Source organism: Salvelinus alpinus, chromosome 21, assembly GCF_045679555.1.
Source record: "Salvelinus alpinus chromosome 21, SLU_Salpinus.1, whole genome shotgun sequence".
NCBI lineage: Eukaryota > Metazoa > Chordata > Actinopteri > Salmoniformes > Salmonidae > Salvelinus > Salvelinus alpinus.
The window spans coordinates 25,773,724-25,795,292 of NC_092106.1; the positions used below are offsets into that span (position 1 = coordinate 25,773,724).

Genomic DNA, 21,569 nt, shown 5'->3' on the forward strand with positions numbered 1-21,569 from the left:
ATCTTATAGCCAGTAGGTATTTGACAACCCTTGGTAGAAATAAAGCCAGAAGTTAAATTGAGGGTTAATAATACATATTTGAATGTCGTCATTTTTATTTGGCAAGTAAAAAGGAACATAAGGTTACTTAAACCTCATCGTTATGTTTGAATCTTTATGTTTGAAATGTCGGTTGTTTACTCACCTTGTAAATATATCCATGCCATAACTTTTTGGTTTTAAAGTCAAATTCGTTGACGAAAAGACCTACAAAAAGACCTACAAAACGGCATAATAAACAAATAACCAAACAAATAACGGCTACAATAGCAACAATAATATAATTATAATTCTATACAAATAGCATTAAAAAATGACCATTAGTGTGTTATTGTGTTAGGCTACGAAAGTAAATGTGTAATAGAAAAACACGATCGAAAAACATGTGCATAAGAAAATTACCAACGCTACAAACGTTCCTCTTTCAACTCACAAGAAGGAATAATACCAACCTGCTGCAATACGTTTTTCTCCGTAGTACGAAAGCAGGGTTGCACTGCAAAATACGTTTAGTGTTACGGTTAGTTTGTAGTCGTTTATTGTTATCTTTCTTAACCCTTAATTGCTTTTAAAGAATAGTTTTTACAATAATAATATATTTAAACTGTATGTGTAATCCCAAATGCATTAAATACATTCATTCATAGCCTACCTATACATTTATTTTAATCCGATAACTTAGTATAGTCGTTTATAGTCGTTTTGTTATCCCTTAATTGCTTTTAAATAATAGCTTTACAATAATAATAATATATTTTTGATTTACGTGTGAGCCCAATGCATTAAATAGCCCATATTCATTCATGCGTAGCCTAGTTATACATTAATTTTAATCCCACCAATTAGGCATAACATAATAGGCCTGAAGCGTTTGACAAAATATCATGCTTTTCTATTACCATACATTTAAATTCAGTCTATTTATAGGCTACGCACTTCTCTATTACAATCAACTATGCACATCCATAGTCCTATTGATGTTCGAGAAATAATATGAACACAATAATTAGCTGCTAAAAGGTTAGGCATAACACTAAAGCAGATACTAATAATGGCAATAATAATAATAATCCCTCCAATAATCATCTGAAATATTGTATCATATGGCCAATGTTACTACTGTAAAGTTTTTGAACGCCTTGTGCAATTAGAGTGGATATAGGGAAGAACAAAGAAGCGAGACCGGTTTGGGCTGCTCAGAGAGCGAGAGGGGTTGAGGGAGAGAGCGAGTGTGTCTGTCAGTCTGAGAGAGATAGTGCGAGAGAGAGAGACATTGCGGGATAGTGAGAGAGAGAGAGAGAGAGATATACGTTGATTGACATCTGGAGTGTCCTGCAGTAAAGATGTGTGTGGGGAGATCGTTTATATATAGCGGCGCGTCCGGGCACATTGTTCATAATAGCCACTCTGAAGCCCACTGCGCGGCTCAAGTTGAAGGCTACTGCAGTTAGTACCGCCAGGGATAGAACAAAGCAAACCTTTTCGGAAAACGGACGACTAAAATGCATCAATAACACGAATTTGCTTGAAGACACCCAACTCTCAAGTTTGAACTGGTTTAATTTTGACATTTTGAACTAATATTTGGGCACAGTGCGAAAGCCAAGCACATCGGGACATCATGCACTGTCAAGCCGAGTTGAGACTCTCCTCCTCCGGGCAGCTGAAAGCAGCCAGGCGTCGCTACAAGACTTTTATGATTGACGAAATTCTTTCCAAGGAAACATGTGATTACTTTGAGAAACTTTCTCTTTACTCTGTATGCCCTTCACTCATCGTTAGGCCTAAACCTCTGCACTCATGTTCGGGTAAGTGGATATACTTGAACTCTCAGTCAAATCAAGGGATGCTGATGAATGCATAATGGTGTTAATGGTTTATATCTAATATTGCTATGCATTCAGTGAATGCTAATCATTATTGTATGAAAACTACATCTGATTTTGTTTATCATGAACAAAGTGAGTTATCAGGCATATGCTTCTTATATGTCCAGGCGGTCGTCCATCATGGGTCTACTCATATCACGAAATACATAAGGCTAATGGTTTTATTAGGAGTATTGACAAAATAACTTGTATTAAATTGTCAATAGAGGCCATAGCATGGCGCAACACACCTGTGCAGAATCCGTTACATGTAAATTAACAGCTTTAAAGAAATTGAGCTGCATTTTCATGACTTTCTGTTCGATACATCTCTAATATAAGGAACAGGGACAGGTTCAGAATCACATTCGACGTCATGATTGTCAATTCATGTTGAAGTTTACCTGTGCAAGACGAGTACTATAGCGATGGATGATGTGTAAACTTAATTCAGGCGACTGTCCTCACTTGCACTTTTACTCATGGTGCACCTTTATATTCGTGTTAGGCCTGCTATATTATGGTGCTTACTCTTGTGATAGCCTGTTATTTACAGGGATTTATCATGTAACTTTAACCCGTGAAATAAAGCACACCAAATAAATGCAACAGGTACAGTAGATGTAATGTAGACCCCTAATGTGTTGTAACCTATTTGATATACTTGACCGTTTTAAATTCCTTTTACAACAGCAGAACGGATGTGACCCTTTTCCAATCCAAAACATGATTTCACAGTTTAACTGTCATTTCCATATACTTTCATTCACAAATAAAACATTTTGTACTAGGGCCTATGAAAGTTAAGCAACATTTACTCAGTATGATGTCTCACAATTAATCAGCAAATTCCTCCAATAAGTCTATATTATTAGTATAATATATTACTCTGACATTCAGATCATTATCAACCTCAGTCTTTTATGTTCATGTTAAAAATACAGGTTGAACCAAGCCCCAGTGTGGTGATCAAGGCGTTTAGTAAGGTGAAACCTGATTCCCCATGAATTATGTTGACACTGTCAACTTAACATATTCACTTCTGACAAAAGACACATGAACTCAGAACACACAATAACTAACCCTGCACTTAGATGAAACAGCAGGCGTTTGGTTTCTAGAGCAGTAACTACTACGCCACTTGTCCTCATTCAGAAGGATTAATGTGGGCGCAGTGCTAAACCCAGAGCCTTGCCTAATGACTTTTACTGCTGCTACTTTGCATTTACTGAAGCATGGGCAATGCCCTTTACCCAACTTACTTTCTGGGGGGTATATGGGGGTGCAGGATGTGCCCAGAGTTGATATTGGTGAGGGAAGGTACATGGTGGTTAAGGGCAAGGTTAGTATGTCATCATTGATGGACATTTATCTACCTGACACTACAGTTGCTTGTGCAAACAGCATGAAAGGTTACAGTATGGTGATGAAGTGTGCAAGTCAGCCCCAATGACCGTCATTCATAGAAGTATGTTGCTTTATGAAGAGACATTCATTGCGATTGTCATCTCAGCAACGTATAAATTCATGGGCTACGTGTGCTTGATCCAACTGTTTCAGTGAGGAAGACTAACTTCATTCTTCATTCAGTATCCCAAAAGGCCAATCAAAACAAGTAATTAGTGCATAAAATAATGATTGCATGTTCTTCCTTAATCAATACAAGCAAATTTGAAAAAGCAACAAAACAAAACATTGCCACAAAGTGTGAAGACAAACTATTTGAATGCTGTCTCACTTGCTTAGCCGGTCAGATAATGCTTTGTTCACAAAACATCTAGCTTAGCACTTGATTTCTCTAAATCATCAACTTATTTTTCTTCACACTTATCATAGCTTACTGCAGTCAGTCATAAATGCTTCCAACACTGTGTTATAATTATACAAGAAAGTGACAAACTAATTTCCCTAAAAAGCATTTGGCCTGAAAGACTAACACATTTCTTTCCCTCAAATGCAGCAGAATTTCTAAATCCATTCTTAATGGGTTATTCTGCTGTTATGAGTCACAACAGCATTGACTACTGCTCTCTCAAATAATCATTATGATAATTACCTAAACTATGAAATAATAACTGCTGCAATTTGATGATGACAGCGACATAGATATAAATAGCAGGCGATGTGGGGTTCGGGTATGTGCTAGAGGGCACTGTAAAGGGTTTTGGCAACCCCGTGACGGATGGATAGAGTAACCAGCCCACATATTACTACCCAGTACCCACCACTTAGCTGAGGGGGTGTGAGACACAGTATAGTCCCACACTTCAATGGCTTGTAACGCTCAATATAGAAGCTGGCAGGCTTATAGGCCCAGAGCCAGTGAAAGTCCATTGGCCCGCTGTGGTCCCCATCAGTGAAAGTGGAGTCTACATTCTCACAGTGTGGAGCTTCTGCTCTAGCAATTACCAGTAGAGGCTGCTATAGGACAGTGGTCCCAGGCAGGTAATTTTACCCAAATTACAAGATATTTGTTTGTTCTTGATATAATATGGCATCAACTAGTAAGAGACCACTCAACATGTCAACAAAGTGATTACTCCTCTCTTTGATCCAACAACCCCCTCTGCTCTGTGATGGTTTTGTCTGTCACGGACCACACCTCTCTGCTCCTTGCTTTACATTTCACGTTGGTCCTTTTACCTGTGCCAAGCCAAATGCCCTCACGACAGTGTTCACAGTAAAACCGGATGATGACCTCTGAGCCTATTCTCTGTTCTCGTTTTGTGCCTTGTAAAACTACAGGAGTGATAGACCTGCTAGACAGACCTGACCTCCAGCAGATCATTACCTTGCAGAAGAGCAGTGAACAGTGTAATGGTGGGTTACAATATTTAATTTAGAGTCTCATCTCTCAGCAGAACCCAGGGCAAGGCTTTTAGTGGGATTTCTGGAAGGAGGTGAGAGAGATAAAGATCAACTCTGGCGTAATCTCACATGACAGCGCGATGAAAAACGGCCAAATAGGAGGGTGTGGACCTCGAGGGGCCCAGGTACTGCATCATAGTCCTACGCCACCGCTGAGGGTTTATGGAAGAAAGCAGGGAGAGCAAAGGCTTTTCATCCCATTTTAACAGCTAATCCACCACAGACAATAAGGCCTGCCATTAACCATGAGGCTAGCTTGAGGGGTACGATCTTGTCTCTGTTAACACATAAAGCATTGACTTACACAAGCACTCACACAAGCACTCTCTCTCACACACACACACACACACACACACACACACACACACACACACACACACACACACACACACACACACACACACACACACACACACACACACACACACACACACACACACACACACACACACACACACACACACACACACACACACACACACACACACACACACAATTCCTGAGCCATCAGATCATCATCAGAGCTCTGCATCAAGGCAGATCAGAGATCGGTTTTACAGTAGATTGCACTGCAGGCTGTTGTCAAATGCCAAGGTAAAATTCACAGGATTGTGTTTCACGTAAAATACGTAGTTAACACTTACAGGAAACACAATGCCCTCGGATTGGCACACATCTGAAAAAACTGCCTGTGAGCATGAGAAAATAGCACCACAACACTACACATAACACTCTAGAAACCTCAAAACATCTCATGAAATCCAAACTTGAGTTGAAATTGGCACTTAACTGGTCTGATCTGTCAAAAGCAGGTGACTGATTTCAATTAAATGAGTGATAGTTAAAGCAGCATACCCTGTTGCCCATCCCATTCCTGCAGTGTTTGACATGGGCTGGCTTGACAAGATGGCTGTTGAGTGAAGAAATAAACATGTCTAATGTAACACTTCTCAACCTGTCACCACATGATACACCCAAAACAATACATATTACTGTAAGTTCATGTGGCCTCTGAGTACCAAGTCTTGAATCATCATCTTGGAATCCATTTAAACAAATAGAAAAGGTGCAGAAAATAAGGAGTAAATATCAAACAACCAATGAGTTTGTTGCTGGAGATTTCACTGCAAAATGGTGACTTATTCTACTAAGTCCTGCCATTATCAAAGCCTTTAAATTATATATTAAATGTAATTTAAACACCAAAAATCATTAAAAAAAAAATTATATAATTATTATGTTATCGATACCATATGATAAAACAGGCATGTGTGTATCTAATGCTACCAGCCTATTCTTTACCTATTATTAGGAGGTATTTATTCTGTAATGACTACCACAAGCACATGTGCCAGTCCGAGCATTCCGATTGTGCTTGTCAAGAGTATCAGTGTGCTTTAGCATGGACAGAGTGCACTCTCCTTGCTACACAAATGGTTTATTTGTAGACTATTGACAGGACACTGGAACTTGTCAACAATGTGTCAGATCTGGGCTAAGGAAGCCGGCTCAGTTGTCAGTAGAAAGTCACCATGAGGTCTGATTTTTCCCTTCTGACAAGCATCCAAAAGACACGGCTGTCACAACTCTCAAGACAACCTCAAGCTCTACATTGACAGGAGATTTCCTGAAGACCGTGAAAGAAACCAAGACGTTTCCTTCCTTGCTTTTCAATCAATCTTCCCATTTAATGTGACAGCAAGTAATTATTCACTTGGACTCTTTATGTATTGATATTTCTGTGTATTTTGTATTATTCCATAATAATACCAATATATTTCCGAAAGATAAATACATACAGTGCCTTCGGAAAGTATTCAGACCCCTTGACTTTTTCCACATTTTGTTATGTTAGTCTTATTCTAAAATGGATTTTTTTTTTTTTAACTCAGCAATCTACACACAATACCCCATAATGACAAAGTGAAAACAGGTTTTTAGATTTTTTTGCTAATTTATAATAATATTAATAAATACGTATTTACATAAGTATTCAGACCCTTTGCTATGAGACTCAGGTGCAGCCTGTTTCCATTAATCATCCTTGAGATGTTTCTACAACTTGATTGGAGTCCACCTGTGGTAAATTCAATTGATTTGACATGATTTGGAAAGGCACAGACCTGTCTATAGAATGTCCCACAGTTGACAGTGCATGTCAGAGCAAAAACCAAGCCATGAAGTCGAAAGAATTGTCCGTAGAGCTCCGAGACAGGATTGAGTCGAGACACAGATCTGGGAAGGGTGCCAAAACAATTCTGCAGCATTGAAGGTCCCCAAGAACACAGTTGCCTCCATCTTAAATGGAAGAAGTTTGGAACCAACAAGACTCTTCCAAACTGAGCAATCGTGGGAGAAGGGCCTTGGTCAGAGAGGTGACCAAGAACCCAGTGGTCACTCTGACAGGGCTCTAGAGTTCCTCTGTGGAGTTGGGAGAACCTTCCAGAAGGACAACCATCTCTGCAACACTCCAATTAGGTCATTATGGTAGAGTGGCCAGATGGAAGTCACTCCTCAGTAAAAGGCACATGACAGCCCACTTGAAGTTTGCCAAAAGGCACCTAAAGACTCTCAGACCATGATAAAAAAGGTTCTCTGTTCTGATGAAACCAAGATTGAACTCTTATGCATGAATGCCAAGCGTCACTTCTGGAGGAAACCTGGCACTGTCCCTACGGGGAAGCATGATGTTGGCAGCATCATGCTGTGGGGATGTTTTTCAGCGGCAGTGACTGGGAGACTAGTCAGGATCGAAGCAAAGATGAACGGAGCAAAGTACAGAGAGATCCTTGATGAAAACCTGCTCCATCAAGGATCTCTCTGTACTTTGCTCCGTTCATCTTTGCCTCGATCAGGACCTCAGACTGGGGCGAAGGTTCACCTTCCATCATGACAACGATCCTAAGCACACAGCCAAGACAACGCAGGAGTGGCTTCGGGACAAGTCTCTGAATGTCCTTGAGTGGCCCAGCCAGAGCCCGGACTTGAAACCGATCGAACGTCTCTGGAGAGACCTGAAAATAGCTGTGCAGCAACGCTCCCCATCCAACCTGACAGAGCTTGAGAGGATCTGCAGAGAAGAATGGGAGAAACTCCCCAAATACAGTTGTGCCGAGCTTGTAGCGTCATACCCAAGACTCAAGGTGGTAATTGCTGCCAAAGGTGCTTCAAGAAAGTACTGAGTAAAGAGTCTGAATACATATGTAAATGTAATATTTAATGTATTTAAAAAATAAGTAAGTCAGCAAAAATGTAAAAAATCTTGTTTTTGCTTTGTCATTATGGGGTATTGTGTGTAGATTGATGAGGGGGGGAAAAAAACAATGTAATATAATTTTAGAATAAGGCTGTAACGTTACAGAATGTTTAAAAAGTGAAGGGGTCTAAATACTTTCCGAAGGCACTTTATGTTAAAATGCAACAAAGAGATAATAAACAAGTTTTTCTGACATTTATCTGCACAGGTCCCCTCAGTTTGTCACAACTCAACATCAAAGACAGAGCTAATATGGAAGAGACAGAAAAAGAGACAAAGAGAGATACAGAGAGAGACAGACAGAGAAAGAGAGAGAACGAAAGAGAAAAAGAGAGAGAGTGTTGTGGAGGGAATGAGGCATCATGTCCAGACAGCAGCAGCAGCGATTCTCCAAGGTGGAAGATTAGTGATGAGCTCAGCGCCCTGCGATGATGTCACGTATATAGGGACGAGCCCGAGGCTCTGTCTGAAAGAGAGGAGGGTTCAGGGTGGGGGTGTAGATATGGTAGGGGCAGGCTGCAGCGCGTAACCTCCCTCCTCTTTCCCCCCCATGTGCCCGAACACATGCTCAATTACCTCCCAGACCAACCAACCCCCTGTCACACCAGCTCCCATAACTGCTGAACATTACTGAAAATGTCAGAGAAAGGGGATACAAATTTACGACCCAGGTCTGCCTGGATGTATCCTCTCAGTTGTACGTGTAGGGTTTGAATAATATAAACGTGTCTATGGGTTGATGGAGAGATAAGAGAGGCAGATCCACCACAGGAAGTGAGGAACACACAAGAGGAAAGAGTATGCTGTGTATGTAATGTGACAGCATAATGTCCTCTCTTTTCTGTCATTGGATTTTATATATCTTCTTCCTCAACACATCCCTCTCTCCTGCCACATAGCAAACAGAGCATTAGTTTCTATGTCTGTCTTAGTTCAGTCGTAAATTATGCCATTGGGATCTGATGTTTATTAGAAGCCGTAAGGTTTTCACCACCAGATATTATGTTCATTGCGGAGCGCAGTCTTTGGTCTTGGCTCCAGTGGGTGGCTCCCCCAGACATTTGTTACTTTTTATTGATACTGGCGTCTCGATGCTTCTGTCTGCATAGATAAAGAGATAGAGAGAGGGGGGCAGAGTCACTTCGGATTTACAGTGTGTGTGTGTGTGTGTTCGAGGTGGTAGAGAGACATCCTTTATCTGGCCCCAAAATAATTATTCAATTGGTGGGTTCAGAGTGGCAGAGTAAAACACACAGTGCGTCATTAGGATCAGAACCTTCTACATCAAAGAGGTCAAAACACTTTTCATTGTAAAAAAATTGCAAAAAGAACCCTGTCTTAGTGATTATTACAGGTCTATAAAAACTGCCATCCAAGGTGATGCATACAGTAGCAAATACACATTTAAAAGTACAATTGTGTTTATTGCTCTGCATTTCACCTGCCTCTGACCTCTCTTTTTGCTCTTTTAGGATCCTCCTCACTGCGGGGCTACCCCCTTCTCTCAGTAATCACGCGGCAGCCCCCCAACATGCCCCCTCACCTCTCCCAGCCCTCATCTCCCGGCCAGGTTCCCCACCTTCCCCTGCTCTCCCCCCAGCACCACTCCCGGGTCTCCGAGGCCTCCCACAGCGAGACACCTGTCAGCATCAGCAGCGAGTCAGACACGGAGCACAGCACCACCCGACTGAAGAAACCCAGACGCAGCCGCACCATCTTCACTGAGCTGCAGCTCATGGGCCTGGAGAAGAAGTTCCAGAAACAGAAGTACCTCTCCACCCCTGATAGGTCAGTATCATATTGCATCTCGCCTGTGATAGGCCAAAATGATAGCACCCCAGAGGCTGACTGGTAACTTGAAAGAAGCTTCCTTCCTGATAGATCAGTATTATAGTACCTCAAATTTCATACAGTATTTAGTCCGGTGACACTCAAGTTTGTGAAAATTGGAAATTCTGTGAAAGCAACCAAACTTCATAAAACATAAAACAAATGCAATAGCTGACTAGAGGTTCAGCATCAACATCATAACATTTTGATTTATGTCCTGGGTAATGTGTCATGTAATGTTAAGTTCTCTAATCCAGGCATTACCTCAGCATTCTAGTTGAGACAAGAGTAACGTTTTAACCCTAAGCTCTTGAATAGCAAAAAGCCTCAACAAAGAATCACTGCTCTATTCAAGAAACTAGGGACATCTGCCAACACAAGCAAACAGGCATGTATTGCATTGATTTACTGCCAATCATGTAATATATGTGACGGTGTATATAAAATACATTTAGCTTTGTACACTGCATATAGATGAGGTAATATCCATGCTAATATTCATGTCGTAGGTTCCAGTCCCTGGGTCGTTTTCGATACCTGACATACTGCAATAACACATTTTCCATTTTATTTTAAACTCCACTTTTAGATTTGGCCTGCCGGACATATTTCCATTATACCCCAAATTAATATTGAGCCATAAACCTCATATTTTCCTTCGGTCGAGCAACAAGGACATCAGACAGCTAGTAAACCTCAGCAACACATGGTTACAACAGCTTGATCTGAGCAAGAAGATAAATCATTATTTTACTAAAACACAACAGCCACAAAATGCTTTAAAAATGGTCAGTTATTTTTTATATTGTTCTAGATTTGTACTAAAAAGGCACCACTGTATTTACCGGAACTTTACAATTTTAAACCTGTGTGTTCCTTCTCCTTGGCCCTGAAGAATCTCAAAAAGACTTGGGAGAGGAGGTTTGTTATCAGCCCTGTCTATAGTCATTTACCAACAAAACCACCGTGTGTGCAAATATGAGGCAAAACAGACAGGGTTGGTTTAGATTGTTGACAACATCTAAACTATATTCACCTCCAATGTTTATTGGAAACATAAATACATTTGTACAATGAGCACTTGTTGTCTCTCAAATACATTGTTACAGTTGTTGATTAGCTAGCTAGCAAATGTTTTTCCATATTAGCATAGATGTGACATTAGTAAAAACACCTCAAAACAAGACATGGTATCAAGAACAAGATGAAACTAGCTGAAATGAGCCACCTACGATTCCCCACATGGCAGCTTCTTGTTATTGTTGCTAGCTATCTGGCCATCCAGAATCATAACAACACACAGACTTATAGCCCATTGAAGTGCGCACATTGTTTTCATGACGTTGTCATCTAACCCGTCTATACTCATCCCATCCCTGGGGAAAACTCCCACAATGCATCTCTACTTCAATGCAAATCACACTTCTCTGTTCTAGCCAATGAGCCACACCACAGCTCCTCTGTAAACTCCCAGGCAGGCTGAGGTAGACTACAACAGCCCAGCGGTGATCCAAACGACCCATCCTGGCCTCACTGCCAAATCTGTATCATGCCAATAATCAAATTCCCACTGGCTGTGATGAACTAATTAAACCCACAGCTGGATGGAAAACAAACAGAGAAAATCCCCTTTCAAAACATCACAAGTGTGTCGTGCTCCCCAGTTCACTTTGCTATGATCCAAAGATAACTCCTTGTCTCTACTTTTTTATTTAGCTATTTCTTGGCTTGGAGACACTGTGGTCTTTGACTGAGACAGTGTTCTGAGGAAAACAGCATATAAAAAGCCCCTAACACCACACCACAGACTGTAATGATTTAAATCATTAAGCAATAATGATTTTATTTCATTGAGATTAGTATAATAAGCATCATCATCATTATCATTATGCATTAAGCTGCAACTAAAATCCCTGCTGATACAGGTTTGAGATGAACAGCAAACAGAGGACTTCTAAGTGCCTCCAGCAGAGTCATTCGTACAGTACTGTACAGTACTGCCTGTCGCTGTAAGTGTGTGGTTTCCCCCCATAGAAAACTAATGACCATAAATAACTGGGGTGCTTTCCTCTCCTACAATTACTTTCCTTGCCTCCAGTCCCTCCACTGGGCGGTTTGACAGTAAAGCATGATGGACAGCTTGATTGCCTGTATTTTTGGTGTAGAGTGGTTTTTCAAAGTATGCACAGACACTTTTCTTCTGCACTCTATCACTGAGGCAGTGCAGCTGTCAATACTGTATGCTTTTGAATGAACTGGAGTTCCCTCTATGTAATACTTTCAAATCAGGTCAGATAGAGATGGTGAGAGGACGGGAAAGGGAAGGAGAAGATGGGAAAGAAGGGAGGATGAGAAGATAGGAAGAGTGGCAACATCAGAGGGCAAGCTGATGGCTCTGTAGTAATCTAGTCTCTCTCTCTCTCTCTCTCTCTAGCTCTCTTTCACATCCTCTCTCTCTCTCTCTCTCTCTCTCTCTCTCTCTCTCTCTCTCTCTCTCTCTCTCTATCTCTCTCACACACCTCTCTCTCTCTATCTATCTCTTTACATCAAATGTAAAGATTCCTTCACACTCATTTGAGTGTGAAGGACATAGAATTGAGATGTGGCGGAAATCTCATTTAAAAAACCTGATAAAGCTCCCTCCCGCTGTAGGCTGATCCCTCTTTCACTGACCCCCCTTCCTGGGATATCATGTTACACGCCATCCAATACCCTTATTAGTCATGGATCAGAGCACATGTGGTGGAAGTGTTTAGGAAGTGTCCCCCTGAACATCCAGATAAAGATGCTTTGATTCGATTGCTGACCTCCCTTACAGATGTTCAATAAGGTCTCTCCTGTATGCTGCAGGTGTGAAGTCTTTCTCTGAACCATAACAGGGTTGTATCAAAGAGACTACAGTACTCTGATGCACCATACCAGAATGTGGTTATAAAGTAGTATAGTCAACAGGTGATTGGAAAGAAAAAGTAACTAATTCATTTGTTTTTATTACTCCAGCTACACCCTCTCTGTGTAAATCAATCAGTGGCGGTCGGTGTCGTTTAAGATGAGGGAGGACAATTTTTTTATTTCTATTACAGCATATTGGATGTCTGTCATTCATATTTCATTCGCCCAGTTCAATGTAACAGCGATAGGTTGAGGCTACTACATGATACTTGAATTTTCCCTATACCCATCACGAGGTTGCTACAACCTAGTCTATGAATGACAGTTTACAACGTAGGTGCACACAGGTCGAGAGACAAATTTGAGACAGTGACACATGGACTGACATTCAATACCGCCTTGCACACTCTTGCCTGCATCTAACTGATATGGGGTGTAATCATTAGTCCAACAGTTGCAAACTAGAGTTTCTATTGGACAAATTCAGGTATGTTTATCCCCGTTTTGTTCTGTTTGCTTCCGTTTAGGAAATGTTTTTCAACAGAATCGGCAGAATGAATACACCACTGATCACACGTAGACACAGTTCCCTTTCATTGCAGCCACGTTGTATTCCTTCTCGCATCTATGCGCTCTCCTCCTCTCACCTCTTCCCTTCGCTTGTGGACTTCAGTGCACAACACATCAGCTGTATGTGACCAGGCGAAAAAACCTTTCCAAGCCAAACTGCTACACACAGCCTACATTGTTGTCACCATATTAGCTAAAGTAACTTCATAGTCGGCATAGCTAATATAATTAACGCGTTTGTAAACCCGCTACAATTATGCAGTAACGGTACAGTGTACATTCAGTAAGCAATTACACCAGCAGGCCCTGGTGGCAACAAATTAGTAAAACCAAAAGCTTACCTTGATTTGGATCCATTGCTGTGTTGGAAAGTCATAGCCAGGTAGCGAACATAGAATCCCTCTGTTTGAGCAGGGTGTTTCAGTAGGCTAAACTAGCTAGCTGCATTTGATAGCTAAGTAAGTGAAACTGAAAGTGAAAAAATTATAATCTCTCTCTCTATTTCTTTCTTGCTTCTCTTTCATTTTGGAAGAAATTAATTTGTTAAAAACTGTTCAACTACTGTCTTTCTCTCTCTTTTGGTTAACTACTCACCACATTTTATGTACTGCAGTGCTAGCTAACTGTAGCTTATGCTTTCATTACCAGATTCATTCTCTGATCCTTTGATTGTGTGGACAACATGTGAGTTCATGCTGCAATAGCTCTGATAGGTTGGAGGACGTCCTCCAGAAGTTGTCATAATTACTGTCCTCCTCCCAGAGGAGGATGGAAGCTAGTTGTCCTCCAGCTACACTATGGTGCTACCCTACAGAGTGCTGTTGAGGCTACTGTAGACCTTCTTTGCAAAATAGTGTTTTAATCAATTATTTGGTGACGTGATAATATTTTGTATATGTTTAAAAACATTTTTTTTAATGAAATTCACTGAGGAGGGTCCTCCAATTCCTCTTCTGAGGAGCCTCCACTGAAATAAATTGTCTATCTACTGCTGCTTTTAATCTTATAAAGAAATAACTCATGTTTCAGAAACATGTACTGTATATTGAGTTGCCGTGTGTACTGTACGTCTTTGTTTCCCTGCAGACTAGACCTGGCCCAATCCCTAGGCCTTACACAGCTTCAGGTGAAGACCTGGTACCAGAACAGAAGGATGAAGTGGAAGAAAATGGTGAGAGCGCCACACACCCATAACAACAATGACCCCGGGTCAGTGTAGAGAGAAGGAGTGATAGGGGTGTAAATGTCTGGGTTTGAGGGATGATGAGGGATGAGGGCCTGGGACACCAAGTCTAGTCTAGTCTAGTCAGGTCAGCAGCTCAGAGAACAAAAGGCTCAAACTGTTAACTCTCCAGATTAATGACTGTACATGGAGCAGCTCAGAGCCATACATCTTCCCTTAACTGCTATAATAACCACGGTTGCCTTTGACCGCGGCCAGCATTCATCACAACCCCACTGAGCAGTGTGTCTGTGTTTGTGTGGGATGTGTTGCTCCAGGTGCTGAAGGGAGGACAGGAGGCCCCCACCAAGCCCAAGGGCAGGCCTAAGAAGAACTCCATCCCCACCACCGAGGAGATCGAGGCAGAGGAAAGGCTGGCCAGGCTGGCTGAGGACGAGAGAATGAGGATGGCAGCCGAAGAGGCTTTGGCCGACAGAGAAGCTCCCCAGTCGGAACCCCAGGACCTCAGCAATGTCGCTGGAGCTACAGAGACCTACAATCCCACGGCGGTGAGCGAGGGTCGAGAGCAGCAAGAGCAGTCACTCCCGATGCAGTCAGAGACACATGCTGCCAGCTAAAGAAGACAGTTATTCATGTCTGAATGAAACAGCCAAAGACTGGTGCTGACTGGAAAACAGAAGCACTTACTGTAGTGCCTCAGGATCACTGAAAAAAGCCTGTCTGGTGTTGATTAGTCAGTCGTGTTTGAGGTTTGACTAGAGTGGGTGACATTCATAGGTACGGTAGATCTGTTTGATTTTGCCATATCACTTTTGCCATATACTGGAAAAAAATTGTGTTTTAAAAATAGTTTACATGTAGAGTTAGGCGTATACACAAATGAAACATCCAGAATTGTACAGTGCATTTTGTCCCTGTGTTTTTGTTTTCCTTTTAGAACAACATGATCACCTCCCCAGCCTCAGACCTGCTTGTTTACCGAGAGAGGACTCCTTTAGTCACATGCTATCCAGCCTCAGACCTGCTTGTTTACCGAGAGAGGACTCCTTTAGTCACATGCTATCCAGCCTCAGACCTGCTTGTTTACCGAGAGAGGACTCCTTTAGTCACATGCTATCCAGCCTCAGACCTGCTTGTTTACCGAGAGAGGACTCCTTTAGTCACATGCTATCCAGTTTGCCTGAGTGTTGTAGCTATATGTAAATCAATACTGTGCCACAGATATAACACAACATGACCACACTGGTCATAGTGCCTTTTTCTCTCAGAGGTTATAACAAGCTTTACCAGTCTAGAAACACCAAGGTTTATTAATACCAAATTCATATCAAGTGTTCTTTAACAGTGTTTTACTTTTGCTTATTAAAAAGAGCAACACTTTGGCAATTAATTACTATATGCTCTGAATTACAGTTAACACTGCCGTTGTACTTATTTTGTCAAGCTTTGAAAGGAATTGTATTTCTGTCCATGAGCTACAGTATTGTCTTGTTTATTTGGTCAATTAACTTGTGTTGTGTTGCTTTACATTGGATAGGTTTCCAAAACAATATACTGTATTTCAATTTGTATCTATAAAGACATGCACTGCAACATACTGTAGTAATATTCTGGAATGAAAAATATATGTCAGATAACGACATACAGTACCAGTCAAAAGTTTGGACACACCTACTCATTCAAGGGTTTTTCTTAATTTTTACTATTTTCTACATTGTAGAATAATAGTGAATACATCAAAACTATTAAATAAAACATATGGAATCTTGTAGTAACCAAAAAAGTGTTAAACAAATCAAAATATATATTAATTGCTTTGTGCCAATCAGTTGTGTTGTGACAAGGTAGGGGATGGTATACAGAAGATAGCCCTATTTGGTAAAAGACCAAGTCTATATTATTGCAAGAACAGCTCAAAGAAGCAAAGAGAAATGAGAGTCCATCATTACTTTAAGTAATTACTTTAAGTATTGAAGGTCAGTCAATAATAACGTTTATTCAAGTGTAGTCGCAAAAACCATCAAGGGCTATGATGAAACTGGCTCTCATGAGGACCGCCAAATAAAAGGAAGACCCAGAGGTACCTCTGCTGCAGAGAATAAGATCATTAGAGTTACCAGCCTCAGAAATTGCAGCACAAAAAAATGCTTCACAAAGTTCAAGTAACAGACACATCTCAACATCAACTGTTTGGAGCAGACTGTGTGAACCAGGCATTCATGGTCGAATTGAGTTGCTTGGGCCAAGAAACACGAGCAATGGACGTTAGACCGGTGGAAATCTGTCCTTATGTCTGATGAGTCCAAATGTGACTCATCACATCAGCCTCCAGGCTGTGTAAGGGTTATTTGACCATGGAGAGTGATGGAGTGCTGCATCAGATGACCTGGCCTCCACGATCACCTGACCTCAACCCAACTGAGATGGTTTTTGATGAGTTGGACTGCAGAGGGAAGGAAAAGCAGCCAACAAGTTCTCATCATATGTGGAAATTCCTTCAAGAATGTTGGAAAAGCATTCCTCATGAAGCTGGTTGAGAGAATGCAAAGAGTGTGCAAAGCTGTCATCAAGGCAAAGGTTAGCTACTTTGAAGAATCTAAAATATAATTTGATTTGTTTAACATTTCTTTGGTTACTACATGATTTCAAATGTGTTATTTAATGGTTTTGATGTCTTCACTATTATTCTACAATGTAGGAAATAGTACAAATAAAGAAAAACCCTTGAATGAGTAGGTGTGTCCAAACATTTGACTGGTACTGTATATATACAGTATAGGTAAAGGGTTCTATTTTCATTTTGAAAAAAATAGAGTGTATCTGACCCTTTAACTTTCTATTTTGAAACTGGGGGTGGAGGGGTTTTACTGCCACGAGGGAAGTCTCTTAAACTGTCAGAGACTGTAGAAATGAATAAATCACACGCTCTGCCAAAGAAACGAGGAAACTGACAAACATTTAAAATCTTTTAGAGGTTTTCAGCCCGCAGGCCATTGCATCAACGGAGCAGTCCTCTAACTCTGTCTTACAGACTCCCCACATAAAACTGTCTTCAGCTGCTTGTCAACACTTTTATTTTCTGCTTTGGCCTCCTGTTGTTTCCTTCTAAAGATGTCTTTTTGTAAAGAGTTCCTTTTTTAAAACAAATAATCTATATTTAGTTTGATATAAACTAGTACAGTATTTTTATGATGTAAATAATGCTTGTTGGTAAGCTACTGAATAGTTTTCTTTTGGCATGGACAACACAATGCTGATTGTTTTATTTTTACCATATACAAGGTGTGTTTTGTGTATTAAAATACACTTAATAAAATGACAATAATTTCCATACGAATGATGAAAGTCCCACTTTATTATAATAATATTGATTACTACTTTCTGGAATATTTTTGATCTTTTTGAACTTTGAATAGCAGACCACAAGCATGGTATCCAAGTTTAGTTGACTTTCAGGAAAACGCATTTGTATTTTTAAGCATTATTTGAACCAGAATGAAGTGTACTCCTGAGTTTATTTAATCTTCATGCATAAAAATATCTTGATGCTCTCACTCTGCTAGGAGGAATCTTCCATTTGATCTGATATGCAATGTAACTACATTGACGTGAAACCCTCTGCCGACATGCAGCAAGAGGTTCGAACTGAGTTGACACAAAAGGCTTGTCATAGATATGACAGATCCCCTCCATACGGCAGAAGGCGAGGCCGCGAGGCAATGCATAATAGACAACTGTACTGCATGTCACATAGAAAAGTACATACAGTATTTCATCTATCCATTGACATCACTATAGTTAATGACAGTTGTGTAAATCACTCATTTGTGCAAATCAAGTAAATTGTTAAACATACACAACATCATATCATGGGTTTGAAATTTACATTTGTATTCATGAAAAACAATTGAACAACTGCAATACTGCAGTAAAATTAAATAATTCACAAAGTTGCACTGTGCTCGTAATACTTTATGGAAGAGTTGACCATAAATCAGGATTAGAGAACAAAGGCTTTTATGCACTCTGTGTTGTGACATTTATCATCTTGATCTTTTTCGGCAAGCACGTTGGCCTTTAGTACACTGAGACACTCCTCTTTGACCCAGGCCAGGCAAGCTAGTTATGCTGTAAAGTATATTTTTAGTGCATGATACCAGACATGGATGATTTGTAAAGCAAACAGTGCAGGTTGGCACTGAGTTAGATGCAATGTGCTCTAACGCCTTGTGTAAACACAGTGAGGATGCTTTCTATGAGTGTGTATTTAGAGGCGTACAGCAACCCCTGGGCCCTTCTTTGGACCGTCAGTACAACCCTACGGGCAGGAAGTGGTGGTGCGGTGGGGGGTGAGAGGCAGGTCTGTGTGTGTGTTACTGGTCTGAGGAAGGTCAAGGTGGAGGACGAAGGGGACGGGAAACTCTTTCGAAGTAGCTATTTCTTCAGGCCTAGCACTATAGTACAAGCCAGTGTACGATTTGAACAGGCAAGGCAAGATCAATCCATTGTATTAAAGCTACACAAATATTAATCTTATTTTCAGGGACACGCGGTGGAAGGGGCATCAGCATAATGCCAATTGCCTACTTTAAAAAGCACTGTCAGAGCATCAGCTCAGTTTATATTTACTTTGGCCAGAACACTGACTATAACATGAGTAAGAGGCTGGATATCTGCAACTGGAGCCAAAATATGTCATGTTTTCACTGTCATTGCTTTTGTCAAGACCCCATCATTCTAAGCCGTTGAATAAAAATAATACCTCATCATTGAGAATGATGACTGTGAATCAAATTTCCATGCCAGTCGACTGCACGAAAACGTAGATGTGAAGATGCCAAGGATCACGATCTACCAAGGAATTACTGATTCGTTATTGACTTTTGCATTGTACTGTTCCCAATAATTTGTTTAGACCAAGGTCTATGTTGAATTATTTTACATTTATTACATCACTTGCCAGCCAGAGCCAGGCTGATGTTGAATGAGAAGTGATTCACTCAACCAAGTCACCTGGTTAAATTAGGACGAGAAAACCAGATAGATTGGAGCAGGTACAGTGGATCTGTTTTAATTGCAGAGACCGAGGGCAACATGTCCATATTAAAGCCTTGTGAAAACAAAGGCTGTGGTTGGCAGCCAGCTAGGCAGGCAGGCCTGTTGTATGAGCTGTGAGCTGAGCCATGCGGAGTGGCAGGTCTCCACAGGCAGGGAGCAGAGCACCACTGCTGGGTAATTGTTGTGTGGCGAGGTAAGGAGGGGTTACAGAAACAGCCCTGGGTAAAACACCAAAGGTCTTATTGGAGAGCCTGTAATTTTGTCACAGGTTCAGACTCAGGTCATAAAGATTGGAGCTGGTGTCAATCCCTAACCCCCCCCCCCCCACACCCCCACCCACCGGTAAGACATCCATCGCGCACCTTCACCTGTCAGCTTAACTCACGCTCTGCAGGCAATTAGCCCTGACGATTTGAGGGGTGCTCTCAGTGTTTTAGTCTCTTCTCTGTTATGACAGGGGAAGCAATTTCTAAATACCAAGGGTAGGAGCCACAGCAGGCGTACTAAAGTCAATAGAGGGAGATACTTCCGACAACATTAACAATCACCCTATTGTTTTCAACAGCAACAGAGGAGAACATTACCGTGCACATGTACAGTACCAGTCAAAAGTTTGGACACACCTACTCATTCAAGGGTTTTTCTTTATTTTTACTATTTTCTATATTGTAGAGTAATAGTGAAGACATCAAAACTATGAAATAACACATATGGAATCATGTAGTAACCAACATTTGATTTAACAAATCAAAATATACTTTCTATTTTAGATTCTTCAAAGTAGCCAACCTTTGCCTTGATGACAGCTTTGCACACTCCTGGCATTCTCTACACCAGCTTCATAAGGAAAGCTTTTCCAACAGTCTTGTAGGAGTTCCCACATATGCTGAGCACTTGTTCGCTTCTTTTCATGCACTCTGCGGTCCAACTCATCCCAAACCATCTTAATTGGGTTGAGGTCGGTTGATCTGATGCAGCACTCCATCACTCTTACTTGGTCAAATAGCCCTTACACAGTCTGGAGGTGTGTTTTGAGTCATTGTTCTGTTGAACAACAAATGATAGTCCCACTACGCGCAAACCAGAATGCTGTGGTAGCCATGCTGGTTAAGTGTGCCTTGGATTCTAAATAAAACACTGAAAGTGTCACTAGCAAAGCACCCTCACACTATCACACCTCCTCATCCATGCTTCACGGTGGGAACCACACATGCGGAGATCATCGGTTCACCTACTCTGCATCTCACAAAGACACGGCGGTTGGAACAAACAATCTAAAATTTGGATTCATCAGGCCAAAGGACAGATTTCAACCGGTCTAATGTCCATTACTTGTGTTTCTTGGCCCAAGCAAGTCTCTTCTTCATATTGGTGGTTTCTTTGCAGAAAATCGACCATGAAGGCCTGATTCACACAGTCTTCTCTGAACAGTTCATGTTGATATATGTCTGTTACTAGAACTCTGTGAAGCATTTTTTTGGGCTGCAATTTCTGAGGCTGGTAATTCTAACGAACTTGTCCTCTGCAGCAGTCCTCATGTGAGTCAGTTTCATCATTGCACTTGATGGTTTTTGCGACTGCCCTTGAAGAAACTTTCAAAGTTCTTGACATTTTCCGGATTGACTGACCTTCATGTCTTAAAGTAATGACGGACTGTCGTTTCTCTTTGCTTAATTGAGCTGTTCTTGCCTTAATATGGACTTGGTCTTTTACCAAAAAGGACTTTCTTCTGTATACCAGCCCTACCTTGTCACAACACAACTGATTGGCTCAAACGCATTCAGAAGGAAATAAATTCCACATATTAACTTTGAACAATTTACACCTGTTAATTGAAATGCATTCCAGGTGACTACCTCATAAAGGTGGTTGAGAGAATGCCAAGACTGTGCAAAGCTGTCATCAAGGCAAATGTGTCTACCTTGAAGAATCTTAAATATAAAATAGATTTTGATTTTTTTAACACTTTTTTGGTTACTCCATGATTCCATGTGTGTTATTTCAT

The 21,569-nt window shown here is 41.0% G+C and overlaps 1 protein-coding gene across 1 annotated transcript; it reads left to right on the plus strand.

Annotated features, from left to right (window-relative positions):
- The first annotated feature begins 1,291 nt into the window (after positions 1–1,291).
- On the plus strand, positions 1,292–18,459 carry LOC139548136 (homeobox protein BarH-like 2). Its single transcript, XM_071357548.1, has 4 exons — positions 1,292–1,847; positions 9,504–9,819; positions 14,410–14,494; positions 14,824–18,459. The coding sequence occupies exons 1-4, from the start codon at positions 1,661–1,663 to the stop codon at positions 15,121–15,123; spliced, it is 888 nt and encodes a 295-aa protein (XP_071213649.1). The 5' UTR covers positions 1,292–1,660; the 3' UTR covers positions 15,124–18,459.
- Positions 18,460–21,569: the final 3,110 nt, after the last annotated feature.